Source organism: Theobroma cacao, chromosome 3 (assembly GCF_053813885.1).
Source record: "Theobroma cacao isolate CCN51 chromosome 3, ASM5381388v1, whole genome shotgun sequence".
NCBI lineage: Eukaryota > Viridiplantae > Streptophyta > Magnoliopsida > Malvales > Malvaceae > Theobroma > Theobroma cacao.
The window spans coordinates 45,121,608-45,146,920 of NC_142641.1; the positions used below are offsets into that span (position 1 = coordinate 45,121,608).

General features: G+C 37.6%; 4 protein-coding genes across 6 annotated transcripts; 2 read left to right on the forward strand and 2 right to left on the reverse strand.

The window, feature by feature from the left end:
• Nucleotides 1–8,304: 8,304 nt before the first annotated feature.
• LOC18606633 (BTB/POZ domain-containing protein POB1-like) lies at nucleotides 8,305–11,885 on the forward strand. Its single transcript, XM_007040350.3, has 7 exons — nucleotides 8,305–8,555; nucleotides 8,673–8,952; nucleotides 9,036–9,188; nucleotides 9,698–9,819; nucleotides 9,901–9,964; nucleotides 10,201–10,480; nucleotides 10,913–11,885. The coding sequence occupies exons 2-7, from the start codon at nucleotides 8,691–8,693 to the stop codon at nucleotides 11,724–11,726; spliced, it is 1,695 nt and encodes a 564-aa protein (XP_007040412.1). The 5' UTR covers nucleotides 8,305–8,555; nucleotides 8,673–8,690; the 3' UTR covers nucleotides 11,727–11,885.
• A 107-nt stretch (nucleotides 11,886–11,992) lies between these two features.
• On the forward strand, nucleotides 11,993–13,964 carry LOC18606634 (uncharacterized). Of its 2 annotated transcripts, XM_018117336.2 has the most exons (2): nucleotides 11,993–12,165; nucleotides 13,060–13,964. In XM_018117336.2, the coding sequence occupies exons 1-2, from the start codon at nucleotides 12,112–12,114 to the stop codon at nucleotides 13,825–13,827; spliced, it is 822 nt and encodes a 273-aa protein (XP_017972825.2). In that variant the 5' UTR covers nucleotides 11,993–12,111; the 3' UTR covers nucleotides 13,828–13,964. The 2 variants fall into 2 exon arrangements, with proteins under 2 accessions (XP_017972825.2, XP_088660872.1); XM_088804746.1 differs by lacking the exon at nucleotides 11,993–12,165 and having other exon boundaries at nucleotides 12,785–13,964.
• Nucleotides 13,965–14,679: 715 nt separating this feature from the next.
• LOC18606635 (6-phosphogluconate dehydrogenase, decarboxylating 3, chloroplastic) lies at nucleotides 14,680–17,853 on the reverse strand. Of its 2 annotated transcripts, XR_016025371.1 has the most exons (3): nucleotides 16,219–17,853; nucleotides 15,177–15,446; nucleotides 14,680–15,070 (listed from the first exon to the last, which is right to left on the reverse strand). XR_016025371.1 is itself a non-coding variant. In XM_088804745.1 (1 exon), the coding sequence occupies exon 1, from the start codon at nucleotides 17,669–17,671 to the stop codon at nucleotides 16,184–16,186; it is 1,488 nt and encodes a 495-aa protein (XP_088660871.1). In that variant the 5' UTR covers nucleotides 17,672–17,852; the 3' UTR covers nucleotides 15,962–16,183. The 2 variants fall into 2 exon arrangements, 1 of the variants encoding a protein (XP_088660871.1); XM_088804745.1 differs by lacking the exons at nucleotides 14,680–15,070; nucleotides 15,177–15,446 and having other exon boundaries at nucleotides 15,962–17,852.
• A 306-nt stretch (nucleotides 17,854–18,159) lies between these two features.
• Nucleotides 18,160–25,233, reverse strand: LOC18606636 (ABC transporter C family member 10-like). Its single transcript, XM_018117332.2, has 12 exons — nucleotides 25,031–25,233; nucleotides 22,382–24,468; nucleotides 21,396–21,716; nucleotides 21,225–21,311; nucleotides 20,489–21,079; nucleotides 20,220–20,384; nucleotides 19,810–20,104; nucleotides 19,417–19,631; nucleotides 19,027–19,332; nucleotides 18,879–18,942; nucleotides 18,562–18,801; nucleotides 18,160–18,469 (listed from the first exon to the last, which is right to left on the reverse strand). The coding sequence occupies exons 2-12, from the start codon at nucleotides 24,449–24,451 to the stop codon at nucleotides 18,342–18,344; spliced, it is 4,482 nt and encodes a 1,493-aa protein (XP_017972821.2). The 5' UTR covers nucleotides 24,452–24,468; nucleotides 25,031–25,233; the 3' UTR covers nucleotides 18,160–18,341.
• Between the last annotated feature and the right edge of the window lie 80 nt (nucleotides 25,234–25,313).

Genomic DNA, 25,313 nt, shown 5'->3' on the forward strand with positions numbered 1-25,313 from the left:
TAAATTATAGAATTCATTAATTCTTTTTATTTTGTATTTTGATAAAGAATTGGATTCAATATTTCTATTTTAAAATACTTTAGTGATAATTATTTACCTACTTAATTCAAGAATTATTCAAAAAGTTAAATATGTGGGCGTGCATGTGCATAAGAGAGAAAGAGCATGGTACAACTAGTTACAGCCTAGAATGATAGTGTTTTGATAATTATTTATTCATTTTGTAAAATTCATTTTTAAATTTAATCAACTTTGATCGAATTTGAAATGATGGGTTTAAATTTCAAACCTTTAGAATTGAAAAAAGTGACCCTTTTGCGTAGTTGTCATTGTTATTAGACTATCTTAATCTTGGAATTTCCAAGAAAGTTCCTTTGCCCTTTCAAATTTAACAATAAAAGGATAGGAATTTTGTGTTAGATTCCAAACATAATAAATTATGCATTTGCAAAGGAATTCATCAAAATTTAAGGAAAATTTAAATTTACATTTACATTTACTTGTGTGGAAAAAAAAAAAGAAAATATGCCTTAATTGGAATTTCTTGAGGACCCTAAAAAAAGAAAAACAGCTTCTTGTCGGGGCTAAAATCTCACAGGCAAGAGATTGTGACAAAAGACTTTGTTCATTTGAAGCTAAACAACAACAAGATTAATCTCAATATACAATATGAGATGTTGACATGATTTAGCCATTGGAGTTAGCTCATGCAACCCAAAATGGAGAAATTTTCCAATCAAATTGCAATAATCATGAAAGCCATGTTTGTTGTCAAAGCTGGCTGTAATGTTTGAAATATGAACTAAACCATTTGATTTCTTTTTCCTCCCTTTTCTGACTATACCCTTTTTTCTTCCATGCTGTTATTAGTTTCACATGGTAATTATGAAAACATGTTCAATATATATTTTGATATATTTTAATGGGATACACTCACCGTTACATTTTAATTTGAAATTTTCGTATTCGATTATCATAGTAAAATATTACTCACCAAGAATAAATTCATGCTATAAGCCCATATATTTTGACCTGATCATTACTTAATTTTTGAGTAATTGTTTTGTGTTCTTTATTATTTGGTCAGCATGGAATAATAAAAGGGAATGTATCGTGTCATCCATAATTCATCTTCACCATATATTTGTACATGACATTATGTCTCAAATCACAAATTTTTCCTCATTTTTTCTTCAAGTCACGTTTTTAACAATATTTTACACTTTTTTCCCTAATAAAAACATTATTATTGATCACATTTTTCTCACCCCATGAAAACAATTCATTAAATAAAAACATTACATAATATTATATACACACACACACACATTACACAATATTAAATGCCCTTTTCTCCACTTGTTTCCTATAAATAAAATTTACTCGAAATGAGATCATCGACTACTTATAAAGTTAAAGACTTGATCCAATAGAATATATTTCAAAACCATTATATATATATAACAAGTTTTACATTAAAAAAAATGTACATAACAATAGAGTTTTGAAGAAGTGGCCATAAAGAGAAATTAGGAATAATTTCTCAATAGATTTTTTAATTATTGCTCTCAATTTCAAGGCTTGTGAAATTCTTGCTTAAAAAAAGGAACAATTATTAAAATAAAGGGACAATGATGTTAAAAAGTTTGAGTAAAATTAACAACTTGATCTTCGTGTTGAACTTTGTTGGATGGGCCAGTTGATGAATGATTTTTGGTGTATAATTAATTAACCTAAATAAATGCAACAAACCAAAATCATATGTTAACATTTGAGTCGAGATATATATATATATACATTACACAATATTAAATGTCCTTTTCTCCACTTGTTTCCTATAAATAAAATTTACTTCAAATGAGATTATCGACTGCTTAAAAAGTTAAAGACTTGATCGAGTAGAATGTATTTCAAAACCATTATATCTATATATATATATATATATATATATATACACATACATATACACATAAATTTTACATTAAAAAAATACATATTGATAGAGTTTCGAAGAAATGACGATCAAGAGAAATTAAGAATAATTTTTTGATAAATTTTTTATTATTGCCTTCAAATTCAAAGCTTGTGAAATTCTTGCTTAAAAAAGGTACAATTATTAAAATAAAGGGACAGCAATATTAAAAATTTGAGTAAAATTAACAACTTGATCTTCGTGTCGAACGTTGTTGGATGGGCCATTTAATGAATGATTTTTGCTGTATGATTAACCTAAATAAATGCAACAAACCAAAATCATATGTTAAACATTTGAGTCGAGATCATTCTATCATAATTTTAAAAATTTTCTATACACAAAATTTTGTGAGATTGAGAATTATTGCTATGTATTTGGACTCATGTTTTGGTTCAATAATTTATGTTTTTGTATGTGCAATCACAGCTTGGGATGTAACAACATGGTGTCCCCATGGGTTTTTGTCTACACTCAACAATGTCAATTATTCCTTATGCACGTGTTTATGTTGGAAACTTGGGAAAAAAATATGATAATTTGACATTTATGATCAAATGTACAAAAAAGATTATGCAATGTACAGTATCATAACATTATGACATAGGGCCAATTAAATTTTTAGCCCTAAATGTTATTGTGTTTTTAAATTTCAGTCCTAATTATATGATAACAGTAGTTCATAAACGGAATTGATTAAGGAAAAGCTGACGTGGAAATAACGGTGAATCCATGGCAATACTGCGGATGCCACGTCGATGGATGGTAAAAAATTGTAAGCAAAACAAAATAAAGATTATAATAAAAAAATCTAATATTTTTTACTAAAAATAAATAATTTAGTGAAAGAAATCTCTGGCTTCATGAAAATTTTTACATGGTTTTCATGATCCGTTTCCATTCAGTATGGAAAATCTGAGCAGAAGAAAGCATGGGAAGGACCGCAAGGAAGAGAACCCTGATGGCCGGCCCCGGACCTTAACATCGCAAAATCTGGGTTTCAGTTTAGTATGGCCAGACCGCAAGGCGAGTCCACCCACTCGCCACCCTGCCTTTCATTTCCTCTCTTCTCCTTCCTCTGGTCTTGCTCACTAATGGTTAGATGCTTCTCCTTCTGGGTCTATTCCATTGAAAGAAGCTGAGGTTTAACCTTCTTCAATTTATCTATGTCTATTACATATTTGTGCATTTGTCACTAAAAAATTCTTTATCACAAACGCGGTTGATTTTTACTGTTTGGTTTTCGAATGCTTACGAATAAAGTACCTAACCTTAAGATTCAAGGTTCATGAAGTTTTTTTTATTGACTTTTCAATGAAAAATATAAAAAATTAACATTTTGACTGTGTCCACCCACGTGGCATGCCACGTATCGTATTCAAACCTGAGCATCATTATCCCGACGTCAGCTATTGGTGAGTATTTTCGTGAATGCGTCATCCTTGAGCCTAACGGTGTCACAAATTAAGAAATTTATGGGCCTGAAATATAAAAACAGGAAAACCTTTAAGAGCAAAAGTGTAATTATCCCTTTTTAACATATAACGCTAGCTTAGCTTGTGCATTCAGACAAATGCACAAAAAGGTTGAAGTTTTGGTGAAGGGTGGGGAGGAAGGAAGTAGGAACCAGCAAAAGGGGCAAATGGGTAGAATGATGGCCATGAGGAAAATTAATTAATATACTACTCCATCATTTATTTATATGAATTTGTTGGGAAAGATCACATCAGATTCCCAGTCACTACCTGAATTCACTGTCTTGTCAACATAAAAAGGCTGCCTACAAAAGGTGCCATCTTCCTTCCTTTCCCTCCCATCTTGTACGCATTTTCTTATTTGCCATTTCATTTCCATTTGTCCAATCACCACTTTTTCTTCTCATCTGTCCATCCGTCCATCTAATCTCGCTTCTTTCCCATTGCTACTGTTCTCTTTATTTTGCTCTCTTCTTTCCCTGTTTTATTGCGCCTTGAAATGGAATTTTGTACTGTGTAATTAATCAGTTTCTGTTTCCCTGTTTCATTGTTCCTACTGGCTACATCCTTAGAGATGAATTTGGGGATTTCTGGGAATGTTTTTCATATAAGAAAATGCCCCATATCCCTTGTTAGGACTTGGGAACCATTTAATCTTTTTCAAATAAATGGTAGGTGGGGTTGAATGGGGCTGTTGGAAACAAGAATATGTACCTGGCAAATGCTTGTGCAGATTGTACTATGGACTGAACTGAGCCAAAAATTTCATTGCTGGTGCCGGAGGCATAATAAAAAATCTTTCCTAGTTTGAATGTATACAAACGCTATAAGCCAAAAGCATTAAATTTTCATGAGCAGCGTCTCACACCTTGTACTACCACTTGCGAACTTCCATTCTCTACTTGTTGATGTTCACAGCTCCTGTAATCATCACCTTCAAATGTTATCAGAGATGGGGCCTATTGCATTTCCCATTTCTCTGAGTCAAATTTCAATCAACTGTAAAAATTGGAAAACTAGGCAGGTAGGGGGAACTGTGTAAATTGATGAGTGCTTTGGTTCTTCCACACTGTTCTTCTGGCATTAGAAGTTTGGACCCCCCAATCTTCAAGTTTGTCAGTGGGAACATGTTTTAAAATTTCAAAAATAAAAGGTAAGATCTGAAATTTGATCTCAAGCCTGGTTGATCAATCTCACCTTTTAAGGGAGAAGGCAATTACGCTTGGACCAAGAATATATGATCAAATTTAAGTATTTAAGAGTGTAAATCAACACAAATATAGATGCACACCCAGCAACCTCTTTGATCAACACAAATATACACTTACTAGTGGGAGTACTATGTTGCAAGCAATTATCTTCAATTATCCAAAAATAACAACGATGTTGTAATTAAGTTGAAAGGGGAAAATCGAGGAAAATCTTTCTGCCTATTGGCATGCATTTGTTTGTATTCCAAAAGGTTAACAAAAGGACGAGATTAAGATTAAACGAGTGGGGGAAAAACAAGGTTTAGGTTTAAGAAGTAAGAACACATAAATAAATGGAGTAAACAAAAATGCAAGGGAGGAGAGACACCTCCCTTCACAGACGGGCGAGAAACAAAAGAGAGATCAGATAACTTAGCAGACAAACGTCAGCATATGGGAGACAAGTACCAATGCAAACATGAGCAGAGAGCATTCCATGCTTTACTTGGACAAATGGGCTTGTCCCATGAAAATGACTTTCTTTGTGCTCCAAACATCTGTTTCTTTTCTTTTCTTCTACCTTTAATTTCCCCATTTGTTACCTTTGAATAGTTAGCATTAGATGTCTATCATCTTTTCTTTATCAGGGATTTTAAAAAAAAAAAAAAAACAATTACTCCTCTCTGTCATAATGGGGTTTGCCAGAATTATTCTTTAGCTGCCCACATGCATGACCCTTTAGAATCTTTTCATTATTCCTTCTTCTGCACCTCCTTGAGATATGCTTTCAAGTTCGAAAGTCTGGTTGGGGTTTTTCCAAGCACTTGTCTCTCTTCAGTTACAGTTCTGACTTTCAGTTTCAGCCTTCCGTATTGGGGGGATTTGGAGTATGCTCCAACTCTCATTACTGAACGGTTGACAATGACAATACTATACAGTTTGCTACAGTCCCTCACCTGCTTTCATTCAATTTTTTCCAAAGAGTTATAACTGCTATGAGTAAGCTCATAGGGTATTACCGTGCATATAATGGTCTCTTGATCATGATAAGATAAGAGTTAAACATCATGCCTACGTTTTTAGCTATATTTATTAGCCATTGGAGGGCAATAGAAAGTGAGGAACCTGGCACCAAACTATCTAATAGAGGTTCACGTAATTAAATTCTAAGATCAACAGAAAGTTACCAAGTTACAAACTAACAGAGGCTGTCATATCTATGGTACTCCCTAAGTTCTAGAGAGGGTAGAAAATTCTATCTTGATCAAATGTTGAAAATCTCTTCAAGGATAAACATGCAAATGGAAAGAAAGGTCATGACCTCAGAGCTCATCAGAAGCATATTTCCCTTTTTTTTTTGTTTTTAAATCTTTTCGATCAGCCCCCACAAAAGAGAAAAAAGCAGTACTTAGTTACACCCTGCAAGGAAAATATATTATTCGAATTTCGAATCCAACTTGCCCGCATCGTTTAACTTGAACAGTACCGAATGGTTTGTGGACAACTTAGGGGGGTACTGCTTCACTTTTTGCGTAGTAAAAATGACGGACAAAAAATGTACCAGAATCATAGGATTTGCGTGAAGCATAACTCAAAGTAGAAAGAGAAAAAGAAAAAGAAGAAAGGATTTTAGTATTTTCACGGTAGAAGTGAATAATGATGTCAGGTTATCAGAACATTGGCAGGGATATTACTCTGATTAGTTAAAAGGACGTTTTACTTGTTTGGGAAGTGATCATCCAACCCTTTTTCGCTATTGAAAATGTTCATTCACCATCCAAAACCAAACACAAGTGTGTGTTGGAATAGTAGTTTGAGTACTTTCGTTTGTTTTTCTTCTGTTATTTTTTTTTCTAAGATGCTTCTCAAAGGAATCCTTGATTGATGATCTGATATGACTCAACACAAAGAGCACCGTATAGCCTTATACTTTGGATGGGGGGCATTTATTCTTACCATCCCTAAGCCTTAGAAGAATTAAATGGAGTTTGTTTTTGGTATCAGGCATCCGAAGAAATTCTTCATGCCGGAGTCGGCAATATAAACAAGTTTAAATGATTCATTACAGTTGGTATTTTCTTATTGCCATGGAGAAGCAAAGCAGACAGAATTTTTAGCTTTTTGGACTGTTCAACCACTGATAAGAAAATAACTATACTGATTTAACAATGAAAAGAATCAGATATTAAAAAGCAAGGGCTTATGATCATCATCATTTAGCAATAAATTAAGAATGTTTAATATGTACACGGATCTGTACTTTGAATGATGGAGGAAGAAGCATCGAGAACATAATCAACTTTTTAATCCTTGTCTTTTGCTCTTAATTTGATTAACGAGAATAAAAATTTTAATAATTGGATTGAGTTATTCCCATTAAAGGTAAACTTTGGTAATCATTTCATATACTAAATTACTTCATGGAAGTGCCATGTTTTCCTGTTCATAGACAATGCGTTCCATATTAGGATAATCATAACTAGCCTGAAGCTAACAAAATTAGATTGTACTGTGATTAAGCTATGCAATAAGAGGTATTCTTTTTTTTTTTCCTTTACGGTGGTTGGGTTGAGTCACGTCATAGGCCTCATACAGATTTTCATGGAGTCAAATTGACTTAAAATGTGAAGTTCACTGGGAGAGGATTCTGGTTGAGGAAAAGTTGATGAATGGATATGGCAATGAAATTATAACGAGAAGATTTTCTTGTGCGCTTTGTTTACCTCCAACCGGGATGGAATAGAAAGATGTGATCTTTGACTAGACGGGACAAGCAAGGCTCATCCTTCTGCCTCAAAACCATTTATGTCTTTGCTGGTTTTCTTTTCTTCTTTATTTTATTTCACTGTGAGTAGGTTCTCAGGCTACAAAAAGGAATTTTAAGAAAATATTTCTTCGTCATGTCACTATAATCTTGCATTTCGACTGTTTCATTGTGCTGTTGTTTAGTACCTTTATTATTAATCAAGGTAAACATAAACACCAAGAAATTGTGGGAAGAGGAAATTATGCATGAGACATTAAGTGAGTCTCCAAGAGAGTTTACGTGTGGGACAATTAATAAAGGCTTCGGGCATCATGCTTAGTGTCCCAACTGACCTTTGGGAGTGGGGGGGTGGGGACAAAAAAAAAGTATGCATGTCCTAATGTGTTTCTTCCCTTCTCTTACTGGCCTTGTCAAATGTACCCTCAACAAAAGAAACGTTTTCTGTAGTACGGTTTAGGGTTGGCAGGGGCTGACAGCGTTTGACGACTGCTAACAATCCAGCCCAGTTCAGCCTTGGGCATCCGAACCCCAAACGAGTGAACAGAATTAGACTTAGACCGACTCTTTCTCTCTATAGCTGGAAAGTGCAGTAGGCCATTCGGCCCAAATCAGCCTTAGGCAATACTTGGGCCAGCCGACTCATAACTGGTCTACTAGTCCCTTGAATACTGGGCTAAAACCCCGTCTAGTTGGAAGCCCGGCAGGTCTTATCCGAACTATGCACCTGCCATATGGTCATAGGTAAAAAGTCATCAACTTGTCTCTCCCGTCGTATTTTCTTTTTCTATTTTAGTAGTATTTTTTATTAAATATAATTTCAAATTTAAGTTCAACAATTGGCTTATTTCCATTAAGAAAATAAAAAAAGTTAGAAAGGGGACTAACCAAAAATAAATGGCAAGAACCCAAGTTGGGAGATTTGCGTTTCCTACTTGGCGTCTAAGTTGCAGCAATAAATCCGTCCGAGAAGAGAAACATGTTGAAAAGGCGGTTAGTTTGTGATACCCACTCTTTGATTGCCACGTAGCATACGAACGAAAGAAACATGGATATCAAAAAAAAAAAACCAACGACAACAACATAAGGAAGCACCGAACAGACAACTCAAAAACAACTACAAACTCGGAAACTAGGACAGCGTTTCCTTTCAGGTGTCGAACATACAATTTTCTTTCCTCCATTTCTTCGAAATTTGATTGATATTTTCAAAACACCCTGGGAGATTATCGGTAGTATTATATTTTGTTTTGTGTTTTGTTGTAATTAAGGGTGTGGAGGGTGTGGGCATGAGAGTGCCGAACGTTGATCTTTTCGATCCGCGAACGATTATGGACTCGGACTTCTCACCGGGCGAAGCATCTGGGTCGGGTTCTGGAGACTCGGACTTCGGGTTTGCTTTCAACGACAGTAATTTCTCCGATCGGGTCTTGAGGATCGAGATCATGCCTGATTTGCGCGAGACTAAAGCCGACGGTGACGGTTGCTCCTCCATAGCTGATTGGGCCCGTAATAGAAAGAGGCGGAGGGAAGATATCAAGAAAGAAAATGGTCTGTTTTTCTACTAAATCATTTGGAATTACTTGTTAATTCTAACAATGTAATAATTTTAGTTCGACGATTTTGCCCTTCAGGTGCAGATGTTGTTGGACAACGTGAGGAGCAAACTTTAAATTGTAACATGCCAGACACGGAGGATGGTGTGACATATGAAAATCAAGATGAAGAGGCTGTGGCAATGATTGAAGGGTCCCCTACCGATGTTGGATTGAATTCCAATCAAATTGGTACTTACATGAGATGAAATGCTTGCCGTCTTTTTTTTTTTTTAATATATACACACTAATTAAGGCATTCTTTTGACTTAATCTTTATGCTAACTTAAATTTCTTGGGTTCCTTCATATTGTCGTTTTTTGTTCCTTTTGCTAGTTGCCTTTTGTTATTTATGTTTTTGCTTCTTCATAAGTTGCTAAAAGAACAACACGAAAGAGTAAAAACGAAGTTGTATTTGATAGAAATGAGCAAATGGGTAGAAGTAAAATTATGGATTTTGTTATTCACAAAGTAGTACATTTGTAATTCTCCCTAAGTTTTTGTATTTGAAAGCAAAAAGGTAGTCGGAAATCTAGCAATAAGATAGGGCCTATATGTTTGGCAAAAATGGTGTCTTGCTTGCTTAAAGCTTTTTTTATTTTAACGATAATAACTGTATGTAGAGTTGTTTTGTGATTTCAATATTAGTTATTGTTTAATTGCAAGGAATGAACCTTGAGACCCGTTTGATTCTTTTGTAGGGAATGATGCCACTCCTAGCAATGATTCATCTTGGAACATGGATTGTTCATCAGTTCTTAGAGTCAAGACCATACATATTAGTTCTCCAATTTTAGCAGCAAAAAGTCCATTTTTTTATAAGGTGTGGAGATGTTGGTCTGTTGCTTTGTGTTTTTTTATTGGATGTCATGATTGACTTATCAGTTTGTGCCTCTTCTTGCAGTTGTTTTCTAATGGAATGAGGGAGTCAGAGCAGCGACATGTGACACTCCGGATACATGCTTCTGGTAAGTGCTGGAATACGTGTCCTGTTATTGATCATTTCTGTCTTCTTTTTCCCCATATTGATATGAATTGCCATGATCTCGGTCTGTTTCAACGTGGGAACTGGTTAAATTTTGTGGGTTCATTTCTGCATTTGATCGTGTCTAAAGGTCATTATATTCTTTTATAAGTCGTTACTTTGTTCTTGACTAAGTAAATTTTGACTAATACTGTGTGTTATATTTTTTTCTCTGGGCAGAAGAAACAGCTCTCATGGACCTGCTTAGTTTTATGTATAGCAACACCCTATCAACAACCATACCTACGGCCTTGCTAGATGTGTTGATGGCTGCTGATAAATTTGAGGTTGCGTCTTGCATGAGATATTGTAGTCGATTGTTGCGGAACCTGCCTATGACCTGCGAATCTGCCTTACTGTATTTGGACCTTCCTTCTAGTGTTTTACTGGCAGAAGCTGTACAGCCACTGACAGATGCAGCAAAGCAGTTTCTTGCTGACAGATACAAGGATGTGACCAAGTGAGCACCACTATTATCCACAATATTAATCCAGTATTTATATTTTGAGTAATCTCTTTAAGTAACAGCAAGGGTTTTTTCTTTTATTACTTATTCATGAATGTGCAGCATCCTTATGATGATATTTATTTGGTTTTGTTATTTAGTTTTTCCTCGTCCAAAAAAGTGGGCATTCTTCTTTAAAATGTTAGTGGATGGATATATATTGCATGATTTGCTATCTTCTTCAGGAAAAAGGATGGGGCAAAAATGCAGTCTTTTATAGCATGTGTATATTTAGCCGAGTAAAGTTCAATAACTTTGATATGGATGTTGGCTGTTTGGAGTGCAAAATTTGTAATATTAGTTTCAACGTCTCCTTAACTGTTTTTTTTTTTGTCTATTTTTTAGTTATTTCCTAAATCATGGATTCACTAACTGTTTTCTTGTCAGGTTCCAGGAGGAGGTACTCAATTTGCCTCTTGCAGGTATAGAGGCAGTATTTTCCAGTGATGATCTCCAGGTAGCTTCAGAGGATGCTGTTTATGACTCTGTGCTGAAGTGGGCTCGGACTCATTACCCAAAACTGGAGGAACGACGTGATGTTCTTGCTACACGCCTTGGTCGCCTAATTCGTTTTCCATATATGACTTGCAGAAAGTTGAAAAAGGTTTTAACCTGCAATGACTTTGATCCGGAACTGGCATCCAAGGTTGTGCTTGAGGCTCTTTTTTTCAAGGCTGAGACACCATACCGACAACGCGCTCATGCAGCAGAGGAAGCCAATGCCCCTTATCGTCGCTTTGTGGAGCGGGCCTACAAGTACCGTCCAGTCAAGGTTGTAGAGTTTGAAATGCCGCGGCAGCAGTGTGTTGTGTACCTGGACCTGAAGCGTGAGGAGTGTGTGCATCTGTTTCCTGCTGGTAGGGTTTATTCACAGGCGTTTCACCTAGGCGGGCAAGGATTTTTCTTGTCTGCTCATTGCAACATGGACCAGCAAAGCTCCTTTCACTGCTTTGGGCTGTTTTTGGGAATGCAGGAGAAGGGATCTGTTACTTTTGCTGTTGACTATGAGTTTGCAGCAAGGTCAAAGCCAACTGAGGATTATGTAAGTAAGTATAAAGGGAACTACACTTTCACAGGAGGAAAGGCTGTTGGCTACCGTAACCTGTTTGGTATCCCATGGACAGCATTCATGGCCGATGATAGCATTTATTTTATAAATGGCATCCTGCATCTCAGGGCTGAACTCACCATTAGACAGTGAGTTTATGGTAGCTGGTTTTTTATAGCGTTCCATGTGCCTAGATCAGTTTAACTGATTCCAATCCTTTTGCTTCTTGCTGATAGTAAAATCTATGTAAATGCCTTATGAATCATCTCAAAATTTTGAATAATTTTATCTTATTTTATGTTTTATGTATAATATTATTATCAAGTGCTTATATGCAAATACTTCAAGTGCGGGGAGGGGGGTCAGAAGAGAATGCTTTCCCGACCGTTTAAACTTAGCAGATGCCATTCATAAAGTATCTTTTTCACTGTCAGTCAGAGTTTCAAACTCTCAATTATACTGCAAAAAGGGCAAACGTTTCTATGATAAAGGTGTTAACCTAATTCACTTTTTTGGCATCTGATCAACAGATTTACTAATGCCGGTGAAAAGGGTAACACGACAACAAATTTGTACCAACAATCATCATAAGGTGAAACATTTCCTCCCCTTGCAATGCCCATCTTGTTCGTTCTAACTTCAAACCAGTTCCCATGAACTAGGCTCCACAACTGACTTCAAATTTCTGACACACACAACTTTGTTTTCCATCGGAGTCTATGTTAATTTGGCCTTGGGGTTTCTTTCGCATGGTTATGACTGATTAATGACACTCAAAGCATGTTTCTTAAATATCAATCAAAGTGCTCAATCTGTCATGTGATGTGTTAGATAGCATCCATGTGAGGAGAGGAGAGCTATCAGCGCATGCTTTTAGCACAGAATACTAATGTTGTTCCCCGCAATCGACGGGCTAAGACCCTCTCTCTCTCTCTCTCTCTTCCTTCAACACCGAATTGACCTTAATGATTAATGGGGACTTGAATTGCATGTAGGTACCAGACCCATATTCGATTAAGTCAACACGTCAAAATTAGACGTGCACGACGCTCTCGACTGAATGGTTGGGGATTAAAATAATCATTGCCTTTGCAAATTTTCTTTAACGGGCCACGTAGGTTAATTAAAGATGCAAAACTTTGTTAGAAGCAAATGACTTCTTAGTCCTTTCCCTTTGGGACCCCTTTAAGAGCATGCTTTATCACTTTGTAGAAAAGCATCATCATTCAACAATGCCTTTAAATCTATTTTCTTTAATAGTAATAGCATAAATCCTTCCTCATAATCCTTCCTGCATTTCTCTTATATTCCACTTGCTATCTGTTCATGTTGAAAAGATGAGAGAAGGCCTTTAGACACTGTGCATCATTACCAGGAATCCAGCATGAGTTTGACAGTCCTCTGGTTGGTTTTAAGCTTGTATTTCTCTTCCTCTGTCCATAGCTTAGACAACTTTTCCAATGATTCCCTGGATATGTTTCTTCAGGATTTTGCTTTCAGAGCACTGGTTCGACACAGGCCTCACACTGGGGCTCTATACAAAGCTAGTCTTCCTGCTAATCTCTCAGGTATGGAAGTTTCTATTGCCCGCATCAGAAGCCGAACATTGTGGAAAAAAGGAGCTACTCTAAGCAGCTTTCACATCCCATCCAGGACCGTCCCAGTTCCTCATGTGAGAAGACTGGCAATAGTTTATCAGAACCTCGGCAACTGGTCTTCTCACTACTACAAGGTTTCAGGTTACTCATTGATCACTTCTGTTGTTGGTTTCATGGTTTTTGATGCATCAAATACTAGAGCAAAAAGCCTAAGAAATATCAGCCTTGATACAATGGGGAAGCCTATATCAATTCATTTCTCCAACCCGAAATTCCCTGATGGGATGGAATCAACTGTAGCAAGATGTGTAGGTTTCAGCACTAAAGGGACAGTTCACTTCAGTGACATGATCTTGCCCAATGTATGTTATACCTCAGATGAGGGCCATTTCTCTGTTGTTGTTCGACTGAAAAGGAAGCACAGGCCATGGTATCCATGGGTGATAGGGGTTGTGCTTGGGTCTTCTGGTCTGATTTTCACTGCTTACTTCGGGTTGGTATTTATCAGACTTTTGAAGACAAAAAGGATTCAAGCAATGGAAAGACAAGCTGATGAAGGTGTAATTTTTGATAGCAGATGGGTCGGTAGCAGTAAAATGCCTTCTGCAACAGTAACTAGAACTCAGCCAGTCCTCGAGAATGGAGGTTTTCCATAGAACTCCTATATTTTACTTCATTTTGTGTATATCTTCTTTGTATTTTGGCCTCTGGGGAGTATGTGGTGCAGCATAACTAAATTGTTTTATTACATAAAATGAAATCAGAATACACACTTGATTTTCTCTTTTCAAAACTGATAGCTTGTTTCTATATTAATTGTGCTTGATGAAAAGGAGTTTTTCACTTATAATTCTCCGTCCCCCCTTACCATCTTTAAATCTTTGTATTGGTGAGAATGACAATCTTTATCATGGACTGGTCCCAAGTGTTTTAATTTACCTTCTGCAAAACCTTCAGCTACTGAGCTCAACGCATCGTATCAATCAATTGCACTTGCAGCTTCCACCATAATAGTTTTGACTCCCCACCGTGATGACAAGATAAACCTGGTGAAGTGGATTTTCTTTCTTCCGTTTTTTCCTTGTCTTTTCCCATGGGTTGGGGCGCATTTACCCGGAGGTTAAGCACCAAGTCTTCGGACCAGCCTGGTATGTTTGATCATTGAGGTCCTCACGACAAGCGAATAAGTGTAGAATCAATCTCTGAAGATCCTAAGAAAAAATTGGGACTTGTCCCCTACGTTTGATAATGAGGTTCCCACGACAAATGAGAAAGTGTCGGGTCAATCTATTAGGTCCTAACGTTATTATATCCAGGTTCAACGGGTTCGCGCATTCACTACGGGCCGTGGGTCAGGCAACGAGTCCTGGGACCAGTCTCCTATGTTTTATAGCGAGGTTCATTGACAAATATGAGGAAAGTGTCCGATAGATCCCAACAGTAAATTCTGACCATGTGGGGGATGGTGCCGCTGGCAAAGTCCAGTGCTTATAACCAAGAGAAAATGGTGAAAAAAAGAAAAAAATTTACAATGTGATTTCACATTTTACCACCTCTATGAGTATCACTAAAAAGAGGTGCACCTTGGTGCTTTGGCTATAACATATGACTTGTCAGTACATACACATAAGACAGCAAATTATAACAAGGGCAATTCCTCTCTTCGAAGCAGAGGGCAGTTTCCAAGAATGTGAACGCTACGGGGCACTTAACATGAAAACAAAGTTATCATCAAACCAGAAACATGAGAAGGTAAAAGCTTGTAAGTGTTTCATCGTTCATTTTGACCGATTGAAAAAGAAGTTGAGAGACCTTTGTCAAACATATGCATTTTCAATGAAGTTTTCCTTGTTCCTTTTTCATTGCAGAAGATCTACCAGATAAAGCTTCTCGCAAAACCTGTTCAGAGTTCATTTTATAAGTTAACAAAATGAAACAGGTACCTAAATAGTTCTACCAGACTCTTCTGCAAACAGAAATTGAGTGCATTTTTTGGAGTGTGCACCTTATGAGAACTCCATAGTGGCCATATTCAGGCAAAAGAGATTCACAACTCCGATAGCTTTGTTTAACATCAAATTAAACTCCTAGAGATGGACACCACAAATTTTCCAAGTATGAACTACATGACTAGGATTAAAACATTGCTCCAGGCAACGAACACAACAGGTTCTTGCCCCATTCTATTTGCATCTGGTTCAAAAGGTTCTTGCCCCATTCTATTTGCAGCTGATTCAAGAGTCACGGGTGGGATCCAATTACCAGTTTATCCCATCTAATTCACAGGAAAGATGCAAAAAACAATAGTTAACATTTTGAACCAGAAAAGAGAAAAGTAGCATTTAAAACTACTATTAGCTGTGGTCCTGTGAACACCACAAATTCTTCATAATTAAATGATTAGGATTAGGAATATTGGTCCAAGCAAAGAATGCAACAAAAATAGTTTCTAACCCCATCTATTTGAGCAATGAATCATAATCCATTCAAGCATCAAAAGTAAAAGAGCATTAAAATGTCAGATATATGTAAAAGCCATATGTTAGTGGTCGTGAGAGGTGCTACAATAAACTACAATATCTCTTCATCCAGAATAATTGAGAAGACATTAGCAATGTTACTGACCCCTTTCCAGTTGCAAACTGCAATCTTTTTACCTTTACATTGAAGAAGCTACCTAACTTTTCCAATCATATTTACCAAAATGTTTAAGTCCAACTCTTGTATATCATATCATCCTATCTTATTTAAATTTATAACAGGAAAATATATTGAGAACCAGAAGACAGCTCCATCTAATCTGCCGCAAGTTGCAACATAAATCCATTGAATAACCGCTCAATTTCTACAACTCAAAGGGCATGCATTTTATTAACCAAAAAAAAAAAAGAACTGCAAGACTGAACAATTATGCTATGCCGAGGTAGAATCCTATTTCAACATAGAAATATAACCAATGCTCAATTGAAACAAACAAGTAAACCAGAGTATAACAGTCTAAACTAGAAAAGCTCAATTGAGTGCACCAACACCAGCAGTACTCTTACGAGCAAGCTTTGTCCACTCCGTATGAAATGCCCCTGGACGATCAGTCCTCTCATAGGTATGCGCCCCAAACAAGTCCCTCTGTGCCTGCACAAGGTTGGCTGGGAGCCTTGCACGCCTATAGGTATCAAAATAGGCAAGACTTGCGCACATTCCTGGAGTGCTAATCCCAGCAGAGATAGCCAACCCCACAACTCTCCGCCAAGCCGCCTGCCTCTGAACCATCTCCCTAGCAAACTCAGGGTCCACAACCAAGCTAGCCAAATTGGGATTCCTCTGGTAAGCCTTCTTGATCCTATCCAAAAACACAGCCCTTATAATACACCCACCTTTCCAAATCCTAGCCAACTCTCCCAAATTCAAATTCCACCCTTTTTCCACACTCTTAGCTCTTAACAAATTCATCCCTTGGGCATAACTGCATATCTTTGAAGCGTACAAGGCTTGCCTAACATCATCAATCAATCTTTTCTTATCAATCCCCTGTGCTAAACTTCCAACTTCCTCTTTCAACCCAGCTTCTTTCAAAACCCCAGCTGCATTCTCCCTCTCCTCCTTCAATCCACTCAAATACCTACAATCCAATGAAGCAGCAATAGTAGGAGCAGCAACAGATAACTCAGCAGCTTGCTGCACAGTCCATTTCCCAGTCCCTTTCATCCCAGTCTTATCCAAAATCTTATCCACCAAATACCCATCTTCCAACTCATCCTTAACTCTAAATATATCAGATGTTATCTCAATTAAGAAACTTTCAAGCTCTCCCCTATTCCATTCCGAAAAAATCTCCGCCAATTCATCATTCGTAAGCCCCCCAACATGTTTAAGAACATCATAAGCTTCAGAAATTAACTGCATATCACCGTATTCGATTCCATTATGAACCATTTTAACGAAATTACCTGATCCTCCTTCGCCAATGTAAGTGACGCAAGGTCCATCTTCGACTTGGGCCGCCACCTTTTCAAGTATGTCTTTGATATTCGAATACGCTTGGTGAGATCCACCGGGCATCAACGATGGGCCATTACGTGCCCCTACTTCGCCACCGGAAACGCCCATACCGAGATAAAGAAGACCCTTATTGGAAACTTCTTGGATTCTTCTCTCAGTGTTTTCATACCACTCGTTACCACCGTCGATGATGCAGTCGCCAGGTTCCATGTGGTCAGATAAAGCGGCGATGGTTTGATCGACGGGTGAACCGGCTTTGACTAAGATGACGACAGATCTGGGCCTTTGGATTGAGAGGACGAATTCGCGAGGGGAGTACTGGCCGAAGAGTGGAAGCTGCCCTTCCTCCTGGGCTCGCTGGACAGTTTCGTCGACTTTGGAGGTGGTGCGGTTGTAGACGGAGATTGGGAAGCCTTTTTCGGCGACGTTTAGGGCCAGATTTTGGCCCATGACCGCTAGGCCTGCCAGGCCGATGCGAGAGAGAGCTGGGGAGGCTTCCATTTTTGGGCGGAAAAGACGACAGCAAGGAAAGGAAATGGGGGTTAGATGGAGAGAGGAAGGAAATGGGGGGTTTGGTGAAAGATATTTTCCTTTTATTTTTAAAGGTAGGAGAAAGCGGGGAGTTTGGCCTTTTGAAGAAAGGAAGGATTTTTGTGAGAGTGACGGACTCGTCGAGGGAGTGAAAGGGCAGTGGCTTAACCAACGAGGAGAGAGACGATCAACTCGAGGAATAGGGGTGGGTGGTTGCCTTAAACGACGCCGTTTTACGCACACAAATCCAAGTGATACTGAACGACTTGTCTTAAAATTGGTCAAATTTGGGGTCTCAACTGTCAACTATCCCAATGCCGTCTTTGCTTTTGGCCTTTTCCTTTTGTCCTTTCGATGATTGGAGTTCTCATTTCCTAGGGGTTGCAGCATGGGTTCAAGGCCCAAAGCCCAACTAGAAAACTTGAGCCATATTAATGGCCTTCGAAACGATAAACTGCTAATAATCTCCCTTGAAAGTGTTAAAACTGGTTAAGAACCAATGGACATGGAGGATTTGCTGGTTGCTGTTCATTTCAAGTTACTTCAAATTGCACTCCATTATCATAAGGACAAACCCTTTAAGAAAATTGACCACTCAAATTACAAGTTTTCCACCAGGCAAAGCCTGTCTTTTAACGCTTTAATACCAATCTTCTGGACTTGTACCATTGTTAGCGGAACGTGACCAATATTCCTGGACTAGCTGTCCAAACAACGATCCCTTCTTATTCATCAGCTTCTTTGGCTCATCGTACTCCACCAATGTCCCTGCAATTGAAACAGATTGTGTTGATTGGTATGAAGATTGTTAGGATGGGAATGACAGCAATCCTTAGTTTGGAGGACACAAATTGACTCACCGTCACTAATGCCGACCACCATATTGCAGTCCATCACGGTTGGTATTCTGTGAGCCACGGTTATCACGGTGCAGTCTTCAAATTCTGTTCTTATAGTTTTCTGGATAATAGAGTCGGTCGCATTGTCGATTGATGCAGTGGCTTCATCAAGCACCAGTATCCTGCTCCTCTTCAGCAATGCACGTCCCAGACAGAATAATTGCCGCTGCCCCACGCTCCAGTTTGATCCATCTTGTACAACTGCACTTCATGTTGTTAGTAGAAGCAAATACAAATCTTCAATGCAGAAAAGCAACTACGAAATCTTTGTTTCTTACCGAAGGAGTTCAGGCCGCCTTCTTTCCCTTGAACTGCCTCTCGGAGTTTACACTTTTCAAGAACCTTAACATCCAAAAGAAAGAACAGGATAGGAGTATAATATGACAGATTGTGGTGATATATAAGCAGGTCTTAGTAAAAACTTACCTCCCATATTTCATTATCAGTATGCTGTTCTACGGGGTCTAGATTGTATCTGACGGAACCACCAAAAAGTGTAGGCTCTTGAGGGATGATCCCCAAATGTGATCTCAGATCATGGAGCCCAATTGTACAGATGTTAAGGTTATCGATGATGATTTCTCCATCTGTAGGCTCTACCAGGCGGAACAAAGTACTGATAAGAGTTGTCTTTCCACTGCCAGTCCGGCCAACAATCCCAATTTTACTTCCGCCTTCGAATATGCAGCTGATGCCTTGAAGAACTAGTGGAGCACTAGGACGATATCTAACCTGCTTGATGAATTTGATGTTACAGTCATTCTCTGTAAAAACCGTAACTTGCAAATGGAGAAGATAGAGAAATATCTGTTACACCTTCAAATTGTAAATCTCCACTCTGCCAACAGAAGGCCAGTTGTGTGGAGGTCGGTTGGCTTCAATTACTTCTGGAGCTTCACTAGGAATATGCATGTATTGCTCTAGCCTTTCTACAGAAACAACTGAACTTGATAGCAAACATTGAAATTTTACAGACACAACAAGGAATACATTTAATGAAAGGCCATATGCCAGTGCCATTCCAATTAACCCTGCCATTGAAATCCATAATCAAAATTTTGTCAGAGAATAATCCAAGAGATGAGCAGATATTCACTATTATTTCCTCAAATTGTGGAATGGAAATTTTGAAATGAATTGGTTATATTACTGAATCGTTTGGGGAGTTAACTTTTAAGCTTAGGTCATGAGCATAATGCTTGAACTAACCCGATGCAGATGCTCCAAGAGGAATTAAAGTCATGGCAAGGGCTGAGGATGAAAGAACAATTGCACACAGTATTTCCAAACAGTGGATCAACCACTCGTTTGCAGAAAAAGTATGAAAGTTTGTACTTGCATTGGCATCAATCAGGTTCATATTCTTTAAAAAGAATCGGTCTCCATCCCCAAAAGCTCTGATTGTCATGGCTCCGGCAATGGATTCAGCAAGGTGGCTGGCAACTGAAGACTTCGTTGTGCCGTTGATTCGCATCAATTCCTTCGCAGAAGCATAGTAGTGTCTCTAATTGTTTCGAGAAAATGTGAAAAAGCACAATGATGAGAAGGTGGAGAAGTTATGGAAAACATGTTAAGATTTGGAAGGAGGTAAATTTTGGTTCTGTTCATATATGCAATACCTGCAATAGTATAGTCAGATAAACCATGGGAATGATGACAAATGCTACTGGCCAGGCGAGAATTGCCAATGTAAAAAGGCTAAAGTAGGTATTCATGGTTGTTCCAAGTGTAATTGATAATTTGAAAGCCATTTCAAGGTCGATGATGCTTAAATCAGAAGACACCTGTTATAGTAAAATAGAAATTGCGAACTGTAAGTTCAGTAAGAACTTGTCCAAACTGCAAAGCATGGAATGAAAATTGAAGCTGTGCTTTCGAGAATACTTACCCGACTTAGTATCCTTCCCAAAGGTGTTGAGTCGTAAAAGGACATTGGTGCCCGGAAAAGAGATTTTAGCAGTGTGGAAAAAATAGATTCTGATGCTCCACAACCAAGAAGAACTACGTAAAAGGATCTCAGGAGCAAAAAGATTGCTAAAGCACAACCCATCACTGAGAAAACTGTAAGTAACTTCATCCTGCTTACTTGAGAATTTTGGATGTCAGCTGCTAACCAGTAGTATTGTATTAGCTGCCCAACTATGAATATCACGTGGAATAAAATTGCCAAGGTGAAATATAGAAAGCCCTTGTTGTGTCTCAAATACTGCATGTAAGGCTTGAAACCTGTGTCTCCTGTTTCTCTTTCTTCTTGCTTAATTAATTGCTCTCCGGCAGGCCCTACTGGCTGTTCCTTAACATGTACTTTCTGGATCACATCTTTAGATGTCATAGCTCTCCCGCTATCAGAATACAAGGTTTGATCCGTTTCAGACTTAATTGTGTTACCGTGTGCATTCACAAGGTCCTGGAATTTTTGACTTGAAGCTAGCAGCTGATCATATGTAGCAGCCTCTATAATTTCTCCAGCAGACATCAACTGTCATGAAAATAAGATTTGTATTAACGGATACTTTGATGATGTTAAATAAGTGTAGAAGCCAGATGGGAAGCAGTCTCCAATTTGGAGGTTGAGAAAGGATGATAACATAAGTACATAACTGAAATACTAGCGGCTAGCTTACCAAGATAGAATCAAAAGCTGGGAGGAAGTCGACCTGGTGGGACACAAGCAAGACCGTTTTACCTGACAAAGCTCTGATGACATAGTCCTGCCAAAAAAGGGATGTTAGTTTAAACTGAATATATCCGATCAATGGTGGAAGAGATTGAAAAAGACAAAAGGTTATATTCACATTAAAAAGGCTTGTTGCAGTTTGTGCATCTACAGCACTGAATGGATCATCCAGCAGATAGATATCTGCATCCTGATACAATGCACGTGCCAGTTGAACTCTCTGCTTCTGTCCACCACTCAGATTAACTCCTCTTTCTCCAATTTCAGTGAGGTCCCCAAAAGGAAGCATCTGCAGATCTTTTACCAGGCAACACTTCTCGAGCACATCTTCATATCTGACCGGATCCATCGCAGCGCCAAAAAGAATGTTTTCTTGGATACTTCCTGTTTGTATCCATGCTGCCTGTGAAACATATGCTATCTTCCCATATACATGAACCTGATGGACACAAAAACTTAAGTAACACATCTCCAGTATTTACATGAAACTATTAGGCTTTGCAAGCAGTTGACACTTTTTTTTTTTTTTCATATCTCTTGAATGTTCAGCAATTAACTAGGCTTATCATTCAACAAAACAAATTATACAGCGTAGAAATATCTCAGCTTAAAGCTTAATATCTAAACTAGCAAGTCGCCTTTCTCATTGCCTTATGTATGAACCAGAGGAAAAAAGAACCGAAATAATATTAGATCAAGAAGTTTCTTGAAAATTTGTAAAGATTCTTTCATCATTAAAAAAATGCTATATTGTGGTAATAAAGAGTTAGCATAATATCCAAAAAAACACTTAAATTATTTTAAAAAATTTAAATAAAACTTATATTTTTATTAGTTCAATCAAGTCTTTATATTTTTATTTTAAATCAAATAAGTTTTTACGCTTTTATTTTGAGTCAAATAACTTCTTACGACTAATGATTGACAAATGATATTTTAACTCAAGACTATTAATCAATCATTAGACATAAGAACTTATTTAATTTAAAATATAAATATAAAAACTTGATTAAATATAATAAAAAATAAAAAATTATTTAAAATTTTAAAAAAATTTAAAGACTTCTTTAAATGTCATGTCTTCGTATTAATCAGTGCACTTACTGTGCCATTGACTTTTGGAACTTCTCCAAGAACAGCAGCTAAAAGAGTTGATTTTCCTGAGCCAACCTCTCCACAAATAGCAATCTTTTCTCCTGGTTTAACCTCAAGATTTATGTCTCTTAAGGTAGGTTTGGAGGAAGACTTAAGGTCCCAAGAAATTTCATTAGACCTGATGAAAATGGAGTGGTCAAACTTTTCGTCATTAGATTCCTGCTGTAGGTTTCTGTTTGCCAACTCTGGTGCCTCAAGAAATTTCACAATCCGGTCTAGGGAAACCTTTGCTTCAATGAACACTTGGACAACATCAGGGATTAGCCTAACTGGCTCCTGAACAATGCGAATGCTTGCTAAAAATGTGAAAATGTTACTGGCATTGAGTGGAATCCCTAGCAAGTAGCAAGTCCAGAAAGTAACAGTGGGCACTATAATTGGGGAAGACCAAAAACACACTAGATGGTACCCTCTTTGTGACAGGATTCCTGATATCCATTTGAATTCATCTTTCCTTAACCTTTCAATAACATTCTTGAAATGTGTCTCCCAAGCGTAAAACTTCAAGACCTTCATATTTGCAAGTGCCTCTGCAATAGCCTGAAGCCTTTTATCTTGTGCCAACATGAGTTTCTTGTGATATTCAAGCTGTGATTTGGTAAGTGGATAACTTGCAATCACTGTTAATGTTACAGTAACTAATGCAGCAATAGTTGCCAGTCCCACAGAAGCGTATACAATGAACAATGCTAAACACAACTGAAGGCTTGTCGACCATATCTGATGAAACCAATATGGGAACTCACCTATTCTATAGGCGTCTACTGTGACATAACTCACTATCTTACCAGGAGAATGAGTCATTTTAGCAGCATTTGATAGTTTCAGTTGCTTTTGATATATTGCTGCAGATAGCATAGAACTTACTTGAATTCCAACTACTCTTGTTTGGAAGAACCATTGCCTCTCAGATAGGGACTCCAAGCATTTTGCTATGAGCAGGCCAACAGTCAGCATATAAGCCTCATACTTAAAGACTTCTTTACCTTGAACAACCTCAATAAAAGCCCTAAGAAACAGTGGACCTGTAGATAGTGTGACAACCTTGATCAATGCAAAGAACCCAGAAGTAAACATAGCTTTCCAGTGAGAAGATATAATTATTGACAACATAGAAGGTGAACCACTTGGTCTTCTGTGTTTTTCTTTGCCCAGTTGGTCCATATACTTTGAGTAGCATGCTTGTGCTCGACATGCCTCCTGCAAAGTTGGAATGTCTTTGTTCTCCAGAATCTTCTCCTTACCCTTTTTCAGTATAGAATTCAACCACCAGAATGACATTTTACTTAAAAGCCCAGCTTTGGCAAAAGGAGTAATGTTATGGTTGGAACCGATTTCATCATTTGAATCATGTTCCTCACCTTGCAAAGGTGCGTAGAAAGCATCAAAATTACCGTCCGGATCAGTGTCCTTCAAACTGTGTCCTTTAAAGGCGCATGATAGAAATAAAATTGATCCAGGAAAAGATAAAACATCCAAAACGATCTTAATTGACACTGTTTTGTCTACAATAGCTTCTTGTAGAGATGAAATGCAGAGAAATCCTGCATATAAGAACGCAAAAATTGAGCAAGACTTCACTGCTGTTATACTTGGAAGGTTTAGCTTCTTCTGGCTCACAGATATGGCTAGAAGCAGCCATGTGAATCCCTGAAATAGCAGCAGTAGCCATCCATCCAGAGGTAAAACTGTCTTATCTGTATCAAGCTTCTGGTAAATGGTCCATATCCCCAAGGCCAAATAGGCAATACTCAAAATGCCATTAAATATTGCTGAGAGAATTGGCATTGAAGGGAAGTGTTGTGACTGGAAAGGTGCTGTAATCTTCTTTATGGAAAATTTATAAATGATGATGAGTAAGGCGAGCAACAGAAGCAGTATATCAACAGAAATGATGAAAGCATGATTGACACATGAATATGGATTGAGTATTGCTGAAAAACCAGAACTGCATGTCCTCCCAGTTTCCAGTGAACAGTTAGAGTTATTACAGAACAGAATCCATAAGCCTTCCCCCATGTTATATATCTGCTATTCTGCACCTCAAAATATTTGCAACATGTACAGGAGATTATTAGATTCTTGTCACTTTAACATGAGAGATGAAAGTCCAATTATTGAAGTTAAACCAATGCAGTACTTGGGTATTAAAGATGCAAAAGAACATGTGAACATTTCAATGGCCTATTCTTTCAAAAGCTTTTAGATACATAGTCATGCAAGTCATGTTCCATTGAGTATATTAAGAATCCAAATATTTAAGGCAAAATTATTATCTTGTTAGCAGGACTGGGGAAATTAGAGAGAGTTCTTCTCTTCAGTAGCGTATCAAGACAGTAAAGGAAAAGATAGTCTAAAGAAACTCTTTTGCAGCTTCTTGATGATAGATGATGATTGTTGTGATGATACCTATGTATATGGTGAAGATTGAAGGAATCTGCCCAACTAGATGCTCCAGAGACGAAAATTAATATGTATCATCACAAAAATGAACAAGAAGAAACACAGACTAGTAACAAAATTAACATCTAAACTTGCAAGGATTGAGCTAAAATTTAAGGCACACAACTTCTCACACTGAAAGATAGTCTTACTAACCTGGAAACTGATGAAGTATCAAGAATGCGACAAGAAACTGATCAACAGGAACATATATCCGAGCTGATTGCAGCTACTTTTTTTTTCCTTTTCTCTTAATCTTGGTCTAAAGTATAAAATACAAATGTTGGAATTTTAAGCACGTAGTGTACTTCCATTCTCTATTGTCATCGGCATATCTTCGGAAGCTGTCTACCTCTGTCCCATTATGTTACGTAGGACAAAACAAAGTAATACCATTAATTATTAAGATTATAAAATGGTCTAAATTTAAGCTTTCTAA